General features: G+C 42.7%; 1 protein-coding gene across 2 annotated transcripts in view; it reads right to left on the bottom strand.

Moving 5' to 3' along the window:
- LOC133478113 (A disintegrin and metalloproteinase with thrombospondin motifs 20) overlaps positions 1 to 20,845 on the bottom strand; it is a 125,797-nt gene that overhangs the window by 37,406 nt on the left and 67,546 nt on the right. For both annotated transcript variants that reach the window (XM_061773735.1, XM_061773736.1), the window contains exons 17-26: positions 16,447 to 16,613; positions 15,116 to 15,245; positions 12,519 to 12,645; positions 11,798 to 12,008; positions 10,292 to 10,456; positions 9,704 to 9,874; positions 7,990 to 8,109; positions 6,941 to 7,048; positions 2,677 to 2,841; positions 725 to 994 (exon numbers count right to left, since the gene is read on the bottom strand). In XM_061773735.1, coding sequence (XP_061629719.1) covers positions 725 to 994; positions 2,677 to 2,841; positions 6,941 to 7,048; positions 7,990 to 8,109; positions 9,704 to 9,874; positions 10,292 to 10,456; positions 11,798 to 12,008; positions 12,519 to 12,645; positions 15,116 to 15,245; positions 16,447 to 16,613 — 1,634 coding nt within the window. The remainder of the gene's footprint in view (positions 1 to 724; positions 995 to 2,676; positions 2,842 to 6,940; positions 7,049 to 7,989; positions 8,110 to 9,703; positions 9,875 to 10,291; positions 10,457 to 11,797; positions 12,009 to 12,518; positions 12,646 to 15,115; positions 15,246 to 16,446; positions 16,614 to 20,845) is intronic.

Raw genomic sequence — 20,845 nt, 5'->3', positions numbered from 1 at the left:
ATTAGAGAGGAGACTAAGGGCAGTGGGAAAACGGAGCGCTTGAGTGGAGACTTGGGCTCGACCGAATAATCAGCTGGCCGATATTAGCCTTTTCAAATCAGCAAAAATCCTCAGATACTTTTACCGTTTTTTTTGTTTTTTTTTAACACATTAACACATTACAACATAAGACAAAGATACTGACATTCAAACAATCAAACAAACCAAAAAAATTGCCAAAGAAACCGTCCAATTTTCACAGATTTTTCTCTCAGTTATAAACAAATACTAATGTATTGAAAAACAGTCAAATGCTCTGCCTGTAATTCATATCTTTATTGCTGTAAGTGTTAAGGGACCCAAAAATAAGTTATTTTATTGATTATATATTGTTTAAATGAATTGGCCGATTAATTGGTTATCAGAATTTTATTCTGCCAAATATCGGAATCGGCATAAGCCTAAACAAAATCCATATAGGTCGGCTCCTAGTGGAGGCTCTGGAGTACACGGCAGCCTCTGGAGATAAGCCACAGCAAGCTTACATTAGCATACAGTATGCGTTTCTTTTCTGCCATTTCAGATTTTACATAAGAGACTGGGGGCAGCAAGAAAACGGAGAGCTGCAGCAAAGTAGAGAATGTGGAGTATACTGTATAGCCTCCAGCGCAGCAGGACAATCGTATCATATGAGTACAAGATGGCATCATTCAACCAAATACCGCAATTCCCAGGCTGTACATACTGCGCCCCAGGGTCCGGTCCTCCACTGGTTGTCCGTTGACGGCACGTTCCAGCTGTTGTGGCCGGGGTGGCGCCCCGGGTCCTTGGGGTATCCGTACGGCTGGTCGTTGATGCGTTGGCGGTGGTAGACCGAGGAGCAGGGCACAGTCATGCACTCCTGCTCCGTCGCAGGCCTCTCGTCTGGGTCGCAGAAAGACTGGTCCACAGGCTGGTGGTAGTTGGAGCACAGGATCTGTCGGGTGGACCTTCCGGTGGCGCATGTCGCTGAACACTGCAACAGAAAAGACCCAACTGTCAATTTTCCCTTTGTATCATTGATACTTGTTCAATACTGCGTAACCTGTTCTGGTTCTTGAGGGAACTGGAGCCTGCTGACTTTGGGCAAGCGGTGGGGTACATCCTGGTTAAGTCGACAGTGAATCGCAGGAAACATATAACCAAACAACTACCATTCACACTCAGTCACACCAACTGACAATCTGAGAAGTCAAATTCTTTAATAAACCTGAGGCCTAGTACACACACAAAGATAATCAAACTGTTTTTGTCCAGATTTTCCCCCTTCCCAACCACAGATAACAAATGCTAGATTATTTTTTGATTTATAAAAGAATCCTATAAAACTGAAATTATCCTATAAGACTATCCTGTGTTACGGGTGAATTTGTCCCAATAACTGAGCATGAAACGGGTCAGCGCCAATAATCTTAAATATGTGTAAACGTTTTCAATACCTACGACCAAAAGTGTTCATGTGTCTGGGGAAAGCCAATGACTGCGTGAATTGTGACGAGAAACAGAATGTAGCCAATCAAGAAGTGACCCGACTGAGGAGCAAGGAAAGGGACGTAAATAAAAACAAACATGTCCTACCTGAAATAAAAAGTCTGGTGGGCCTCAGGAATGGAGGACCAAGTCGAGGAGCTGTGGGAAGCCCAAGAATTCTTATTTAATGTCTCCACCCCAAAAAGTCTGCTATCACGCTGTCTCCGAGATTTTTTCCACAGTCTTTTCTTTTTTTTAGTTTGGGATTTTTCAGTAAAAAAAATTCCCTCCTCTCGTGTGTCCTCTTCCCTGTTGCGTCTTGTGTTTCCCATTTTTTGCTACGTTTCTTTGTTTTTGTTAGATCACGCCAAATTTCTGTCTTTGGAGGAATAGATTCTAGATCGGTTGTGGAACAGAATCTTGATGCTGTGTTCAGATTATCAAAAGACACCACATACAGTATGATCAAATGCCTGATTTTTCATCTTCATGTCTGGGGTCTTTAGAAGATGAACAATCTCTTAAGATTAAAAAAAAATCCTTAAGTGTGTACCAAGCTTAACATGTTGAAAGATTCAAACCAGGGACCTCTCTACTGTGAGCCATATTTGCACCTATGGACAATTTTAAAGTGTTCGATTAGCATAAAACACTCAGCTGATTCAAACACAGAACCTTTGACTGTGAAGCAGACGTGCTATACCACTGTACTGTCTACTGTCGACTGTAAATCCACATTTTAAAACCGTGGGTCAAATTTACGCGTTACTATGTCAGTTCTACATTGGATGGGCATTATTTTGATTTTTTTTTGATTTTGTAATCAGTATTGATTGGCCAGCTTCGGTATGTCAGCCAAGTAACCCGCTGCATTGGCAATGACAGTGACATGATTGCTCAAGGAGAAAGTCATCACTGTGCTGTTTGTGATTTCAATCAATTGTTCCCATGAGTCAGGAATCAACAGACCAAACCTTTTATATATAAAGTTGACTTCATCCCACATGAATCCTGACTGATTAGAAGACATCCCCAAAAAAGTCATCTCTACCAGTTAAACAAACACACCATTGGCCCTTTCACATCATCTAGACCTGATGTGAACAATGGGAGTGAGTAGTGCAAATCTCCATGGCAGAAAAAAAACATCTGTACTGATTGGACACAGCAAGCCGACGGATCACTCACGGGAGACCACTCCCCGGTCCGCCACTGGCCACATGGGCTGAAGCACGCAGAGGTCTCTGGTGGTCGGGGCAGGTGGGTGCAGTAGGACTCGTCAGCCACGCTGCCCTGGGCGTCTCTGCAGCTAACGTAGCGTTCCCGCTTCCCTTTGCCGCAGGTTGCAGAGCACTGGAGGGAAGACGCAGTCATTGTTACTATGTCGTGTTACGTCTTTAACAATAGCCGGTCTAAAAATGCACGATTTTATAGAAATTATACAACGGAAAAAATATATATATATTTTATAACTAAACAAATTAAAAGCAAAAATGGCTCCAACGAAATTGAAATTCTTACAGGTAGCATGCTAACATCTACCACGCCAACAACCTGGGTCTACAAAATGAGTTTTCCTTTAAAAAAAAAAAAAAGTTACAATCTCAAAATTGAATATATGGCTGCAAAGATGAGTTAAACAGCATTAGGGCTGCAACGAGTACCTGAATGTTTCAAGTATTTCGAGTAGAAAAAAATGCTTGACGATTTTTTTCTGCCTCAGGGATCCACTTATTTAACTCTTTCACTGCCAGACCTCCCAGTTTGATACTATTGGTATATACAGTAACTGCCTGTTAATGGCAGGAAAGAGTTAAATAGTGAAGCTGACGGACAAGCACAACGTGGTTACGTCATCGACGCGTGCGAAGGCGACGGAAGCAGAGCGTATGTGTTTTGATTCAAGAAGCGCTAAATTAAATTTGCAAGCCGCCAATTAACACAACAAAAGAAAAAGGAGAAGATGGCGACGACGACAGAGAAGACAAATGCAACAAAAGTGTCATTAACTGTGCCATGCAGTCCTTTAGCTGGAGCCTGTGTGGCGCTTTGCGCTCCTCTCGCTCCCTCCCTCTCTCTCTTCACAGTAATCAGCACCACCTCGGCCGCGCACCTGTCATCAATCACCCCTCATCATCACCTGCATTTAAGCCTGCCAGATCCCAGAAACTCTCGCCAGAGTATTGCAGCTTCTACTGCTGTACCACGGCTCCTCAGTCTCAAAGTAAGCTACTCTATTCCTTGCTATCGTTCTGACCTTCGTGTTTCTCCTTGTCCTCAGTGTATCCTCTGTGTCCCTCATCAAGTAGATCTCTATCACCTCACCGTCAAGCCAGCTGCCCGTCCTCGTCACTGCCTGCCACATATTCTCTGCCTCAACAACCCGCAAGCACATCTCAAGGACCATCCCCATTTCCCTTTCAATGGGGGGTACACAAGCAGACCCATGATTATAAAATTGTGGGAATAAGTGTGTTGTCCCAGCAAACTCAGTAGTAGTAGTTAATTAATAACAAATACTAAAGCATCTGTTTTGGGTAAAATTATTTAGACTCACTCAAAATATTCCAATAAGAAAATAGCAAAACATCAACACATGGCAAACTGATTTTTAACCTTCTGTGATTTCCAACCATTCCATTTGGTTTAAGGACAAATAGTACAATTTGCTCTACCGAGACGAATTATGAATTATCACTCACCGCTACGTTTGATTATTAGAAGCGCTCCATTAGAAGACATCTTTCAAAACATGTTAAGCATTTTGGCTTCATTATTTGTTTATTGGTCGGGTTCCCTGTGTTCTCCAAAACCGCCCAACCCAGCATTTATTAGCAAAGACTTACATTGAATTTATTGCTAAATTAACTCAAAAGTATTAGAAACAGCTCTCAGTAGGGTGCAGGGGCAGCGTGACGCCGCAACCCGCCAGTTGAACCCTCCAGCGTACGATGACAGCACTTCACGGTAAACATTTGCGAGGGCACGCATATCTCATGCAATCAAATGGCTCTGGCTAAAACAAGCGTGTTAAAATCCTTTGCATATCGGTGCCACTGCTTCGGAGAATGTGTGTGGTGTGGTGCAACGGTGAGACCACACAGTCAAGTGAGATTGACAGATGGCGTTCAATCTCAAATGTAGAAGACTGGCACTGAGTTGATGTGGTTTTCATTTGCGCCCACTAACATTGAGATGCTTCAAACTGTGTGAGACTTGAGTGAAAACAACAAGCCTTCTCTATTGATCATTGCAAAAAGAAAACAAGTTAATTAAATGAGCAAATATAAAATAGTACTGTGTAAAACATGCAATAATAAAATAGAATGTGAAAAAATTGTTTTAATCCCTTAATTGCGTTTTATTTTCACTTCACTTGCACTGACCTTAATCTTTCTTCTTTCACTGTTTTTGCCTTTTTCACCACACTTTAAACTCTTTCAGCTGCTTTTCCATGTTTTCATGGACAGCTTATACATTTTTGAACGTCCTTAGCTGGCATCAGGGCTGTTCATGAATGGGTGGCGACTTGAATTGGGATTCCAATGGGCGTGGAAAAGTGATCATCGAATGAGTATTTTCGGATTCCAGTCAGAACGAATCTTAGAATATCATACTACTTTATTCTGATAAGAGCAGCGATTGCTTCCACGCAGCAAATACCAAATATTTCACGCTTTTAGCCTTGGTTTATGGTCGACGCGATTTTGACTTACTGCGCATCGTTTCTGCACTAATGTGCAATTGTACAGTAGTATATTTCCTGTATTTGATCATGGATCATAGACGCAAATAGCCGTTGTCATCTCCACTGAGACGATTATCTCCCTGGAAGGAGGCAACCGATAGCTGCATGATGAACTGCACGGATGTTCGTGGCAGACAGCGACCGTGTCAGAATGAATGGGAGAAAGTTGTGCAAGAGCCAACACAGCAGCAGATGACAAGAGCTAGCTGGCTAGGTAGCTCTTGTCATGGACCGTGGATTAGTGCATTTTACGGCACAGATATAGGTGCAAAACCTGGAGTCTACTTTTGGCCATCATACGGCGAGGGATCCTGGTCAAAGTAAGCCATTTTAAACTAAAAATAAAAACTTTTCTGGAGGGAGAAGCGGCAGCCAAAACGCGTCGGCATACTCTCTTTCTGGTTGATGGACAGTTTTCAGATAATCAAATTGGATTTTTCATTTGTTGGACAATGACGTTTTTATTTTGATATAGTACAAGGAGTAATGATTCGATTCTGATTCTGAAGCCATTTTTTACTGTCAACACGACTAGCTAATGGGGATTGAGAGGGCGAGTCCTAGTTGGCATTATAGCCTTTATCGAATCTTCCTGCTTCAATATACAGTGGACCCCCACATTTTTGCTTCTCTGCATTCATGTATTCACTTAATCACAGAATCTTTGGGGAACCCTTGCTCCGTTTTTCACAGAAACCCCCACTTGTTCACTTTTTTTTTTTTTTTACTCAATCCCCCACATACTCAGTTTTGTTTTTACCTCACCCCCTCTTATTTGTGTTTTTTTTCAGATTTTGTTTTTATGGCAATTATAACGGAGTGTATATTCTTAAATTTTCACTGTTTGTGGTCAGGCTCAGTCCCTACTCCGTGCATATAGTTGGGGTCCAATATAGTACATATCGTAAAAGTACGACACTCGTACTACCTCGCCTAGTTGACTGCAGGCACACCTCACTCATGTTTTTCTATGACTTCAAGCTTTAATTCAATGGCCATCATCCAGGTCTTCTTCACAGCACTCACTTACTTAGGACACATCGCTAGAAAGAAGATATTTAGCAAACGATCTACAAAAAAAAAACTGAAAATGCGAGTACAAAACACAACAGACACCTGTACTTCCACTGCGAGGTAACCATGTGAACTGATGGTGGCCAGATGTTGTGGTGTTCCCTTTCACCATCTCGTGGTCTCTGAAGCTCACTCGCAACTAGTTAAATTTTTGCTCTCAACACAAAGAAAAAATGGGGGGTTCATAATTTAAAAATACTCGCAAATTGGGGCACTCGTACGTCAAAGTATTAAATTATACTTCTTGTAAGTACACTTGGCTTATACTGAGCGTATTTGTCATATGCCTTGTTACCGGAGAAACGCACCTTATTTGTAAAGGAGTGTTACCACAACACTAAATGTTATTCGTTAGAAGTATTACTTTGCTAGTCTGCGGGGGTGTGCCCATGATAAATCTGCCCGCAAGTGTGCGACAAATGATTGACACCTCGTACGGAATGGCCTCTGTCTCTGATTGGTTGTTTCTCCTCAGGCTCCGTGGCTTCTTGTGTATTAAATTAGAGGCGCAAGAATATTTATAATACTAATAATATATTAATATTTGTCCCACAGCCTTTTGATTCTATACAATCAAACTCAAGGCAAAAAGTGTGATTTGCGGTAAATGAGTGATATTTGCATCCTTACCACTGTCCAGGAGCCATATCTCCACTGTGTCCGGAGCTGAGCAGAGTTGTCAGGTGGTGGTGTGCTTTGGACTGGAGAGGCCCAAGGGCACGCCAGCATTTCGCAGTCCTTCAAACATATTATTATTATTATTATCCTCATACATCACTTTTCTTTTTTTTTTTTTTAACTGGAACATCAAACAAGAGTATGGTTGCCTTCCCAGACACACTAAGGGCTTACAATGATTTACTGTGGATTAAAAAATAAATACAATAAGAATAAAAAAGGGGTGAATTAAATCTTTGCTAATGTTAACTCTGTGTCAATCAAGTTTATGGAGAACAATGAAATTTGTATACAGGATGTCTGCTGCCCCCAAGTGGCAAAATAAGTCAATCTGAATGAGTTACAACGTTATCGCCACCATCATAAACTATTGCAAACTATATGTTAAGGAACATTTTAACATCACTACTCATCATGCAAGTAGAAGGAGAACTTTACTAGTTTACTAAACTCTCTTAACTTTAATAAGTTTACAGTGGTACCTTTACTTAGGAGTGCAGCGACTTACGAGTTTTACAAGGTACGAACCACTGCTCGGTTGATTTTTTTTTTTTTTTTTTTTGCTTTGTGTTGTGAGCAAAAATTTGAGATACAAGCAAGCTTAAATACGGCGCTGCTGGATAGTGGTAGAGAAAGCCGCAACATCCGCCCTGCGACTAAATCACAGTTCGAGATACAGTACAATTAATTTAAGTTAGGAGCTCAGTCTCGGAACGAATTTAACTCGTGAGTCAAGGGACCACTGAATATTTGTTTTAACCTAACTGTCACACAAGTCTAAAATGAGATCAACCATCAATGCCATGGAAAGTAACAAGTACTTGGCTAGCTAGCAAGCGGCTAGCGCAAGAAGCGAGCATAGCAGTCTACAGTGCACTTTATTGTTAACATCACAAACACATAATATCCACGAGAAATTCCTTTTAATTGGAATGGGACAAAAATAGGAAGTACAAACCTACCAAAATAAGACCGAAATCAGTGTGTTTGTGTGTCTTTACCCGACTGTCTCTGGGCCTGGCTGCAGCGTTGCACTCTCTGTCGTCCACTGTGTTGCCATAGTCCCCCGACACACACCTCACTGCTCTCATCTGGTAGCCATGGCCGCAGGTGACTGCACACTGGGGGACACAATTACACACACGCATGGCTGTGTTTACAGACACATATATGAAGCAAAAATATGAATGACGAAAGTGACTCATACAGGTTGCAGTCCGTTTGTGCTTTACCTCAATGGTGGTGTCGCTATGCAACAACTTGGAATGTATGGGAATATATTTGTGTGTGTGTGGCTCAGGTTTAGTCTGACAGGATATGAGGGCAAAGGGAAAGCGGCGTTTGAGGAAATGGCAGCTGGAGTCAGAGAACGCTGCGTAACTCTTTAGTGTATCACATTACGACACACACACACAACATCTTGAAGTATACACTGTCACGTGACGTCTACCCATGTTCCATCAGTGACCACACACACACAGAACAAGAGTCACTCCTGGATGTGTACATGATGTGCATGCTCAAATAAGTATGTTGCATTGTTTTCCACCAATCGTCCATTCACCATCGATCCACTCGTCAGTTTTCCATCCATCCATACAACCACCTATCCATCCACCAATCTAGCTTGCATCCAATAATTGATCTATCCATTCATCCATTGTCACAGTTATTTTTACATCAGCAACTCCCAACCAGAGTGCCGTGGGACACTAATGTGGTGTGACAGACTATCAGGGTGCCGCAGGAAATGATCCAACTTCAATTAATCTGTCAGAAAATTATTATTTATTAATTAAAAATACCTCTTTGTGAATCTATCTATGCCAGGGACATATAGTGACAGACATAAAATTACAGGAAGTCCTCGATTTACGACCGAGTTCCGTTACTACGCTGGCGACGTAACACGATTTTCCGCGTAAGTAGGATTTCACCGTTAAAGTCGAAATTTACGGCGAAATACTTCTGTTACGGGTATTGTCCCACGTGATTGTGACAGCAAGCTCAGTGTGTGTGGGCGTGTGCGTCGATGTGTGAGTGAGACGGGACTGCGCAGGCGTCGTCCGGCGGGACTGCGAAGGAGGAAGGAGTGCGCGCCGGTGCGAGTGTCTACAGTGGCAAGTGTAGTGAAGGTGACCGGGGAAGAGTAGCGATTAGCGCAGGACCTCTTGACGTCGAATGTGCAGAGGAGCTAATAAAGCCATTAAAGCAGCAAATCTGTGCTTCGTGCCTTTATTGTTGCCGCCACCCAGCTCAGCTGTGCAACGAGAGAAGGGTGTTAACCGATGCGTCGTAAAGTCGAAATGGCATTTGTGAGATCGTCATTATTTCAATATTCCTACTTTTTATGACATTTTTGGCTGGTGGTGTGCCGTGAGGTTTTTCTAATTTACAATGGGTGCCAATTTATGACTATATTGTGCAGCATTGCAATGCTTTTTTTATTCAATAAATAAAAAAATATCAAACTAAAAACATATGCTTGACTGCACTTTGACAATAAGTGAGATTTTACAAAGTGGGACCCATGTATGTGCATGTGTGCTGTTGTGGTCCATACGCAGACAGTTTTAAAGCATCTGGCTGCGAAACTGCGAGCCACACATGAAAACCATTTCCTCAGACAAGCCTTACACGTGTCTACCCACTGAGAGTGTGTGCATCTAACCTGTGTGTGCATACGCGTGTGTATGTACGTGTGTGCGTACTCACCACTCCCCACACGCCGACCTGCCAGGATGCGCATTCGGGCAGCTCACAGCTGCAGACGGAGGGTGGCTTGCTGGACGGGTCGCACAAGTGCTCACTCAGCTTTTCTTCTCTGGCCGCTGCGGTGCACGAGACCTGCCTGTGCCTCATCCCTTTACCACACGTCACCAGGCACTAGAGGCCCACGAGGATGGGTGATGTCATGATAGTGGAAGAGAATCAACATAACTGTGTCAATGAAAAATCTCCAGCTAAAATTACCATAGAGGTTTTATCAGAAATGTAACTAGCAATGGAGTGATCAGGACCAGCAAGGCCTAATCACTATCACAAGCACATTTACAGCCTACATTCTAATATTTCTTCTATGAAACTAATTAATTTCTAACTGTTTCTCTTGGCTGCAGACTGCTTCCAGTATGTGCATGTTTTATATTAGTCCAATCTGATTGTAGCCTTTATGTGTTGCTATGTCAATCTAATCTTCCCAGGGCCTTCAGAATTAATAGCACTGGCCGAGTCGGGCTGAAGGCCCAGGTACCAAATGCCCACCACTGAACTCTAGCTGCACCTTAATGGTAATGTCCCCACCTCGCTCCACTCGCTAACGGTCCACTTGGGACACGGCTGGTCATTGCAGGTTTCTGTGACCACTCTCTGGTGTTCGCCGCACTCCCTGTCCACCAGCCGCCGGCCCAGATTGTTCATGCAGTATGACTCTCGGCTGCGACCCCCTCGTCCACACGTCTTGGAGCACTTGTAAAAGAACACAACAAAAGACATGATTCTTGAGTATTTGATACAACAGACATACCTCTGCCAAGATAGAATGCTGTGAGGCGAAAAGAAGTTTTGAACACCGTTTTATTTGTTTGGTTTGTTAGCAGGATTACATAAAAATGATTGGACTGTAGATGATTTGTAGAGGGGTGGCACATGGGACAAGAATGAACCCATTAAATTTTGGTTCAGATCTGTTTGTCCATCCATCCACCAACTAACTAGCCAACCCTCTATCCCTTATCTATCTTGCCCTAATCTAGCTATCGCCCATCATTCACACATACTGTAAATCTATTAATCTATACAATGGTCAATTTATCCACCAATTTATCTATCCATCTGTTTATAATTACATCGATCTACTTCCATCTATCCCTGATCCATCCATCCATCCATCAATCCAATTTTTTTAGAGCAGATTGAGTGAAAGGTGCCAATTGTTCATTTTTTTATTTTCGTTACAACCTGTTAATGGGGCAAAATGTGGCAGTGACCCACCAGATCCAGTAGATCCAGTAGAGCTGTAGGGAAAAATAGATTCCTGTATGTATCAGTTGGCTTCCACTTTTTACCTGGAGCAGAATTGCCAAGCGCAGCATAATTTTTTCAGGTCAGGCAGATGTGTTTATGATTGTTTGGTCTTGAGGGAGAACCGTAGTTACTTTGCCCACCAATTTGATGTCCGTAAATTGTAATGGTAGTTGACGCAAAATAGCGTAAACCCTCTATATATTGTTGAAAGCAACAATATGTAACTGTTTTGCCCCAAATAACAGCTTCAATACTTGATAATATTACATTGGCTTATAATAAGGGGTTGTTATCATTGTAACTCTTTATCCCCTCTTTTACAAATACTGGTGGACCAAACAAATATTTGGTGTGACTGGAAATTCAAGTAAAGCATGGCACATTTTAAGTACAAGAAAGGACCAAATAGTCTTCTTCTTTTTGCTCCATGACAAATCCTACAGTTGTGGATGATATCTTATTTTTAAACTGTGATTACCAGTTAATATTAACTGGCAATGTCATTTTTATTGAAGTAGGTTAAGCTAATGAATGCTGAAAGCTAACAGAAGAGCATGTGTTGAAATAACTACTCTAATTATAGCGATCAGAAGCACACAACTTGCAGTAATATTGGCACCGATGCTAACCTAACACCAAACACTCGTCGTCTTTTTCTATTAACTACAGTCACTTAAAGGTAAACTACCATTTGTAATTGTGAGCAGGGAATCCTAGAGGGAAAAAAAGCTCAACTGTAATGTGTCATGATTTAATGGGAATTCCGCCCCCATTCTACTATACCTGTGACCAGGCACTGTACTGCCAGCTCTTGAGAAGACAATCGCCATGGCAGCTTTCTCGAGTCGGAGGTTTGACGACATCGACACAAGAACTGGCCTCTACCCTCTCGCTCTGCCTCTTCATCAGGTTGTACTTCATACACTGCACGTCCAGGCTGCGGTAACCTGCACCGCATTTAGCTGAGCATTCACTCTTCCCGGCAACATGCCACCTGTTGGAAAATATTAGTATTATTAAGTCATATAATTTGCTAAAAAGTCCCTACCTAGATATGGGGTATATGGTGCATCATTGATAAAACAAACACACTTCAAACAAACATAACACACCCTTCCAAAAAGGTTTATAATTGCCTAAATGACACAAGATGGTGGCAAAGAACTACTTTTGTCTGAATGACTAAATGTTCCTCAACTCACTTCAACATAGTTCCTTGGCACCAAGATGCCACAAGATGGTGGCAAAGCACTAATTTTGTCCAAATGAAGCTCCTCAATTTACTTTAACTTAGTTCCTTGGTACCAAACTGCCACAAGATGTCAGCAAAGCAATACTTTTATTGCTTTGGCCTTAGCACAAAAACAGTGAACAAGTGAGTTTTTCAGCAAATAAAGTATAGGGCCAAAAGAAAACTAAATTTGCGACTGCCTAAGCCTGAACATCCGGGGGTCACTGTAGAATTGTTTTTTTATGTGTGCGTGCGTGTGTATGTATGCATCACCTGACTTCACAATCGTTGTTGCAAGCCTCAGTGACACCGACGGGACGAGGTAAATGTTCGCATCGTTGGTCCGATACCTCGAGGTGATCGCTCTTCCGCATGCAGCCTGCCTTTCGCCGCCGCTCCCCTGTACCAAACGTGTGTGCACAAAAACATGCTAAAATCAAACACACTGTCAAATCAGTCGCCGGAATATCACATTTCTTCACCTAAAATTCATCAGGTAGCCTTGGGGGTCCTTGTCAGTCTCACACCTCATAATTACATCTCTTTACCAGATCCCACGGGGATCTTTGACCCACAGGAAGCCTGACTAACTGACCTTTAGAGGGAAACTTTGACAGGCTTAGTGCTTGAAGGCTCAGCTACGGTATACGTGTCGAGCGATGTGAGTGGCTCAGGTCAAAGGGGGTCAACAGGAGGTGGTATAGGGAATGACAATTATTTTTTTAAACGGTTCCAGACGTATTTGTGAGTGACGCTAATTTGTGCTGACACTTCAATCTGTGTACAGATTTTCACTGTAATAAGACACTTTATGGAAGGGTGTCCAAACTACGATCCCGGGGCCATTTGTGGCCCACCGTCCACTTTTTAGCGGCCTGCAGCAAATAGTAAAAAATAACATTTGACATGAAATAAAGTGTGAATGAGTCACTGATGGTGTAGTGGTACACTCGCCTGACTTTGGTGCAGGCAGCGTGGGTTCAGTTCCCACTCAGTGACGGTGAGTGCAAATGGTTGTCCGTGTCTATATGTGCCCTGCGACTGACTGGCGACCAGTTCAGGGTGTAGTCCGCCTTTCGCCTGAAGTCAGCTGGGATAGGCTCCAGCGTTCCATGACCCTAACCAGGATAAGCGGTGTTGGAAATGGATGGATAAAGTGTGAATGTGTAAAAAAGGGGGGTTTGCGACACCAACAACTACTACTAGTGATAATAATAAATTGGTTTTATATAGAGGTTTTCTAGATATGCTAAGATGTAAAGAAACTATTAACAACTAAGATAGTAACAAAACTTTTGGTTTTTTTTAACACCACGGTAAATAAACATAATTCAGTTTCAGAAGCAAAAATGGTTTCCTCCACGTTCTGCTCTATGTCAAGCTTCGATTTGTGAACATATCAGATTAAGGATCCAAAGTAACCGTTTTAAAAATGGTAATTTTACTACAGCTGGCTCTTGTTTTGATTCTGATGTGATTCAACTTTGGCTCAGCACAGGGGCGGATTTATTTTTGTGTGATACAGAGCTGCAGGCCACCCTTAACTATTTGCCTTATCACCTTTAACTGAAAGCTGTGACGCAGCAATGCTTCCAAAAATAACTATAATACATATCGTCACTCAGACGGAAAGCCCCTATGTCCAAATTTGGTCAAGTTCAGATTTTTTTCCACAAATCGATACGATTGGTCAGTCCCCACGTGGGTCTGTTATTTTTAGAATTTATTTGACTAATCTAAAGTGTTGAAAATGGACTGCTCTCTTTGACGATGCAATGGCAATGGCTCAACAAACATGCCATTTATTGGGTTTCCTGAAAAGTGTTAGACATACAAGGATTCCCTCCAATGGCAGCAATACATACACAATATATAACTGCTTGAACATTGCTTTTTTATTATGTTTCATAAATGAAAGTTGGAGAATTTCAAAGTGGGCCTTGTATCATTTGATTCGTATGTATGTGGTCCTCAAAGGAAGAAGTTAATAGTAATTTTTAGTCATCTCTCTTTCAATTATAATGGCATTTCCCCAAGTCAACAATATGGCTCAAATTGTACACTTTCATAAACACCTCATGCAAGTCAGAATTTTTCCATGAACATTCATGAATTATTTAATGAGAAATGTATTATTATATGGGAAAAATATAATGGGAAAAAGTCAGATCGCATGACAAATGACAAAAAACCCCGACAACAGGCATAAATGCCTCTGCCAAAGTTTAACAAATAACAAAAGTGGCGATGAAAAAAAATCATTTCCAAAGAACCACAGTTTCAGTTTCTACAAACAGCAGGGTGCCCTCACAAAAGAAAGAGGCAGTAGGAGGCAATGAATGTCCCTCAATGTGAAGCCACAAGCAAACAAAAAGGACAGCAATCTCAATAAGCCAAATTAGAGTAAACGGAGGATGATGTAAAATGACTGGACTGTAACATTTTGTCAATCATTTTGCATTTTCTGTTTATGAGGCCATTAGTTAAACTACAATCTTGTTCAGGGAGAATGACACTAGAAAACTAAAAAAGTAAAAACTAAAAAAAATAAAATAAATCACAGTTTTCTCATGGTTCTTTCTCAGCACTTGTGCAACCCCTCCAGGAGATTTTATGGAATTAAATTATGTTCTTTTGACATAACACTGCTAACCAATAGAGAAATGATGAAACGCTTGCCTATGAGCTTTTATGTCCAGGAGTGGTAATGAACACTTAACCTCCTTTGAAGATGAAATTACAGTAGATCTTTTTTATTTTTTCACTTTGAACCATGTCACATTTCATTTTTGGCCATCTCACACATATTTTGCTCAACCGCAAAACCGTTCAAGATTGAAAAAGGTGAGGACATCCAGTTGAAGTCGTACCCTGACAGATGCGGTTGCACTCCAGCCAAGGGCCCGAGAGATCCCACGCAAACTGCTCCCTGTGCTCCTCGATGGGTATGTTGAAGGAGTAGCGGACGTCTGGGTTGTAGAGGTTTCCCACACACAAAACCTGAAATAAAGGCAGCAAGAGTCAAGGTCACAAAAAAGCTCCCTTTTTTATTTTGTCTGCGCAGAAATTTAACCTTTAAAACAGATATCAGTTACAAAGTGTTGATAAATCAGAGGAAACATTAAATCAAGCTGTCTTCCACCAAGCGGTGCAGTTCGGTTCGATTCGGGTGCGACTATTGACAGTCAAGCAAACCATATGGCAATAGCACCAATTCTAGAAACAAGCACAGAAAGATAGTACAGTCTGAATATCAACACCAAGATTCCTACATTTGTTTTATTTTTTTTTAACTATTGTATTTGCATTGCTACTAAAGTAAAAGTGCATTCATTGGCACTCCTGTTATGTGTTAATGTTATATAATTTTACATTTGTTTCTGGGATTGTCTAATATTCAACCAGAAAATATATTTTTATGAGTAAAAAAACGAAATTGATTCCAGTAGTTACACTGAATATTGATAGACTTGTTATCACTATTATTATTATTATTATTATTTTAATGGCAAAACATGCAGCGGGTCACATTATCTCATGGACATTTTTGGTATAACAAAAAAAAAATTAAAAAAAATGTCACAATAGGTCAAGAAAAATGATATGAAGGAGCTTTGCTAAGTCTCGAGGGGGGTTCTATGAAATCAGCATTCACACGCAAAGTCGCTATGGTACATAAATAGAAATACCTAAAACAAATGTAAGGTGTCGTCACAAAAACAACTCAAGCAGCATCACTCCCCAAAGAAACTATGTGGAGTGCATATGGGATTGTACTCAGGGGCAAATGACTGTATTTTACGGGGGGGGGGGGGGGATAATGTATCCTCACAAGACATCTTCATCACAGACCAGCTCTGTTTGGAATCCATCATATTTTCAAGTACATAAACGATGACGTCACAGCGAATTTACGTCAAGACAGAGCATGCGCAGACAGAAATCCGCCTGGCAGCCGATTGACCATTTATGACTTGTGATCGGTTTCGGGAAAGGATACGGAGCATTTTTATTCGGTTTGGGCTTCTAACCCAATTCTAATCGGAATATAAGGCTCCATGTAAACCATTACACAACTCATTAGTTGAGAGGCATGCTACACCCTAGACTGGTGGCAAGCAAATTGCAGGACACAGAAACATTGCACCCCACAAACTGAACCAAAACGCTTGGTGAAAGCAGTTTTCAACGTGACGGCGACCTGCAGAACGAGCTCCTCCTCGATGCGATCGGTGCAGTTGATGCGCTCCACTTTGGTGTCGGAGCCGCTGTACTCGATGACCGTTCCCTTGAAGGTGATCTCCCTTTTAAACATGGCCACCACAAAGTTCCCGTTCAGTAGGAAGTTGGACTGGCTGTCGGATAGTGCTGGAAAAAAACGACAACAATCCACTTGAGCAGAAAAACAGAGGAATAGTGTGCTGTTGTAAACAGTCGGCCTGTTGCCAGCTCATTGTTCTGGAAAACCACACTTGCGGCACGTGGGGACACTGGCGGTCATAGATAGCTTGTATTTTGAGACAAGACTATGTGACACACATCAGTGGTTGATGCTGCAGTTCAAACATTGACTGTGAAATGAGACAATAACTCATGAGAACACACCGTTCATCACTGTAGCAAGTATATACAACTAAGACCTTTTTCTGCGCTGGTTCTAAGAACCATGCAGCTAATTACAATGTCTGCATGCCAAAAGTATGGCACGATGAACACACTCCACTTTGTTTACATTCGAGTTTGCACGTTGTTGGAGCCCAAAGCTAGTCATCCTTAGTTTAAATATGATTACGGGTTTGGGACAATGTGCGACTAAGAGGAAAATGTGTTAAACATGAGCATTTAAATACAAGTACAGTGGTGTGACCAAGCTCATAACTCAGTTTACTTTTATATAAAAACAATATTCTCCATTGAAATAAAATCAAATTCCATTAATTTGTTCCATTCCCCGAAAACCACCTCATTTTTTCCGTGTTTTTTTAAATACAGAAAAATGGCACTGTATTGTATAGACTCATAACTTGAAAAACTCCAAAGTTGTAAGGCAAGGCACCACTGTACTGTATTGAGCTCATATGTGTGTTTTGGACATACTTGGCAAATAAAGATGATTCTGATTCTGATTCTGATTCTGATGTATTTGATTAATCGGACAAAACATTAGGTACACCTCCGGGTTTATTATCATGGTTATCGTTTAGAGTAGTGTGGAACTAGCGCTGATTGGCGCCTTTCATGTAGCTCATCAAAATATTGGGAAAAGAAAAACAGTACCAAAGTCTGACCTTGTCAATCATAAGTGATCATTATTACCTTTGTGAAGCCAAATTTGTTTCTCATTCGATTATCACTTAGATTAGGGCGCTGTACCTAAAGGCGTGGCCGGGGAGTGCTGACCTTATGATTCAAATTATTACTACTGTACTTCATTACTTTTATTTATTATTACAATTTTTAGGTATATGTTTTATATACAGTATATTTTAACTTACAATTGGTTGCTTTGTTGAACAGTATAGACAGAAAAAAATATGATCAAAAATAAAATATGTACAGTATACTATATGTACATGAAATATTTATTTTCAGACCCCCAAATATGTAAATTATGTCTCTTTTTTTCCACAAGTGAAAATATAAAGCATAATAAATAATTGTATTATTGTATTACTATTATTATCCATCCATCCATTTTTTTTATCCTCACTTGAGTCGCGGGCGTGCTGGAGCCCATCCCAGCTATTTTTAGGCGGGAGGCAGGGTCCACTCTGAACCGGTTACTATTATTATTATTATTAGTTTGAGTACATTTTAATACATTTTATATACTTGTATCATACAAATAATTATTTTTTATGTTGAACATTTACATTTTACATTTGATAAAATACCAACTAAAAACATATTTACAGTATCTCGCAAAAATGAGTACGTCCCATACAGTTTCATAAATGTTACCATCCATCCATCCATCCATAGTCTTACGCTTATCCGAGGTCGGGTCGCGGGGGCAGCAGCCTCAGCAGCCTCAGCAGGGGAGCCCAGGCTTCCCTCTCCCCAGCCACTTCCTCTAGCTCTTCCGAGGGGATCCCGAGGCGTTCCCAGGCAAGCCGAGAGACGTAGTCTCTCCAGCGTGTCCTGGGTCGTCCCCGGGGTCTCCTACCGGTGGGACGTGCCCGGAACACCTCACCAGGGAGGCGTCGAGGAGGCATCCTAAACAAATGCCCAAGCCACCTCATCTAGCTCCTCTCAATGCAGAGGAGCAGCGGCTCCACTCTGAACCCTCCCGGATGACCGAGCTTCTCACCCTATCTCTAAGGGAGAGCCCGGACACCCTGCGGAGGGAACTCATTTCGGCCGCTTGTATCCGGGATCTTGTTCTTTCAGTCACAACCCACAGCTCGTGACCATAGGTGAGGGTAGGAACGTAGATCGACCGGTAAATCGAGAGCGTCGCCTTTCGGCTTAGCTCCTTCTTCACCACAACGGAAGAAAGTTGCATCACTGCAGACGTTGCACAAATCCGCCTGTCGATCTCCCCTTCCATTCTTCCATTCAGACCCCAAGATACTTGAACTCCTCCACTTGGGGCAGGATCTCATCCCCAACCCAGAGAGGGCACTCCACCCTTATGCGACTGAGGACCATGGTCTCAGATTTGTAGGTGCTGATTTTCATCCCAGCTGCTTCACACTCGGCTGCGAACCGCTCCAGTGAGAGTTGGAGATCACGGCTTTATGAAGCCAACAGAACCACATCATCTGCAAAAAGCAGAGATGCAATTCTGAGGCCACCAAACCGTACCCCCTCTACGCCTCGGCTGCGTCTAGAAATTCTGTCCATAAAAGTTATGAACAGAATCGGTGACAAAGGGCAGCCTTGGCGGAGTCCAACCCTCACCGGAAACGAGTCCGACTTACTGCCGGCAATGCGGACCAAACTCTGACTCCAGTCGTACAGGGACCGAACAGCCCGAACGCCTTCTCCAAGTCCACAAAATACATGTAGACTGGTTGGGCCAGTCTACACCTCCTTTAACCACCTCGGTGACCTCAACTCCAGAGATAGGAGAGCCCGCCACAGAGAACCCAGACTGTGCTTCCTCAAGCAAAGGCATGTCGGTGGAATTGAGGAGGTCTTCGAAGTATTCTCCCCACCGATTCACAACGTCCTGAGTCGAGGTCAGCAGCGCCCCATCACCACTATACACAGTGTTGATGGTGCACTGCTTCCCCCTCCTGAGACACCGGATGGTGGACCAGAATTTCCTCGAAGCTGCCCAGAAGTCGTTCTCCATTGCCTCACTGAACTCCTCCCATGCCCGGGTTTTTGCCTCAGCGACAACCAAAGCCGCATTCCGCTTGGCCAGCCAGTACCCATCAGGAGTCCCACAGGCCAAAAAGCCCCGATAGGACTCCTTCTTCAGCTTGACGGCATCCCTCACCACTGGTGTCCACCAACGGGTTCGGGGATTGCTGCCACGACAGGCACCGACTACCTTACGGCCACAACTCAGGTCGGCCGCCTCGGCAATAGAGGCACGGAACATGGTCCACTCGGACTCAATGTCTGCCGGAGGTGGGAGTTCAAACTCCTTCTGACAGGGGATTCTGCCAGACGTTCCTAGCAGACCCTCACAATACATTTGGGCCTGCCACATCGGACTGGCATCTTCCCCCACCATCGGAGCCAACTCACCACCAGGTGGTGATCAGTTGACAGCTCCGCCGCTCTCTTCACCCGAGTGTCCAAGACATGCGGCCGCAAGTCCGATGACACGACCACAAAGTCGATCATCGAACAGCGACCTATGGTGTCCTGGTGCCAAGTGCACGTGTGGACACCCTTATGCTTGAACATGGTGTTCGTTATGGACAATCCGTGGTGAGCACAGAAGTCCACCACTCGGGTTCTGATCGGGGGGCCGTTCCTCCCAATCACGCCCTTGCAGGTCTCACTGTCATTGCCCACATAAATGTTATTTTATCATATTTCTTTCTTTTCAAGGGACAACACTGAAGAAATTATACTTTGCTCCAATGTAAAATAGGCAGTGTACAGCTTGTATAACAATAAATTAACTGTCCCCTCAAAACAACTCAACACACAGCCATTAATGTATAAACAAAATCAAATATCAGCGTTAAGTTGGAATTGGACATTTGGGCCCGCAGTGTAAATCCAGCCATGTTGTGCTTATGGAATCACCTGGAGGGACAAATGTGACACGGCTTTGCAAACCACCATATGTTTTTTTTCAGCCACATGTGTTTTCTGACTGACTGGAGAAAGTCCTGAACCTCACTTGAACTAAAACGTTTTCATTTTCTTGCCCGCCTCCGTGCCGAGCTATCCGCTTTCACCCACATGCATCTAATTAGCACCTAGCGCTGCCTCATTTATCTTTCTCCAGGGCGGCTGACACTCCATTTGCTTTCCCAAGCGGTGGCCCTCGTTGCCTTGACCAGACGACAATGTCTCCTGCCCGTGTTTCCGCCACATACACTAAGCGCAAAAGACACTTATCGAGTACCTTTTTATATCTCCTTCACTGACAGCTTTCCTCCTCGACTGCGTGGGTCACCACAACAGGACGT

This window comes from Phyllopteryx taeniolatus, chromosome 5 (genome assembly GCF_024500385.1).
Source record: "Phyllopteryx taeniolatus isolate TA_2022b chromosome 5, UOR_Ptae_1.2, whole genome shotgun sequence".
NCBI classification, from domain to species: Eukaryota; Metazoa; Chordata; class Actinopteri; order Syngnathiformes; family Syngnathidae; genus Phyllopteryx; species Phyllopteryx taeniolatus.
Note: the sequence above shows the minus strand (reverse complement) of the source record. Positions and strands in the feature narration are given on the sequence as shown.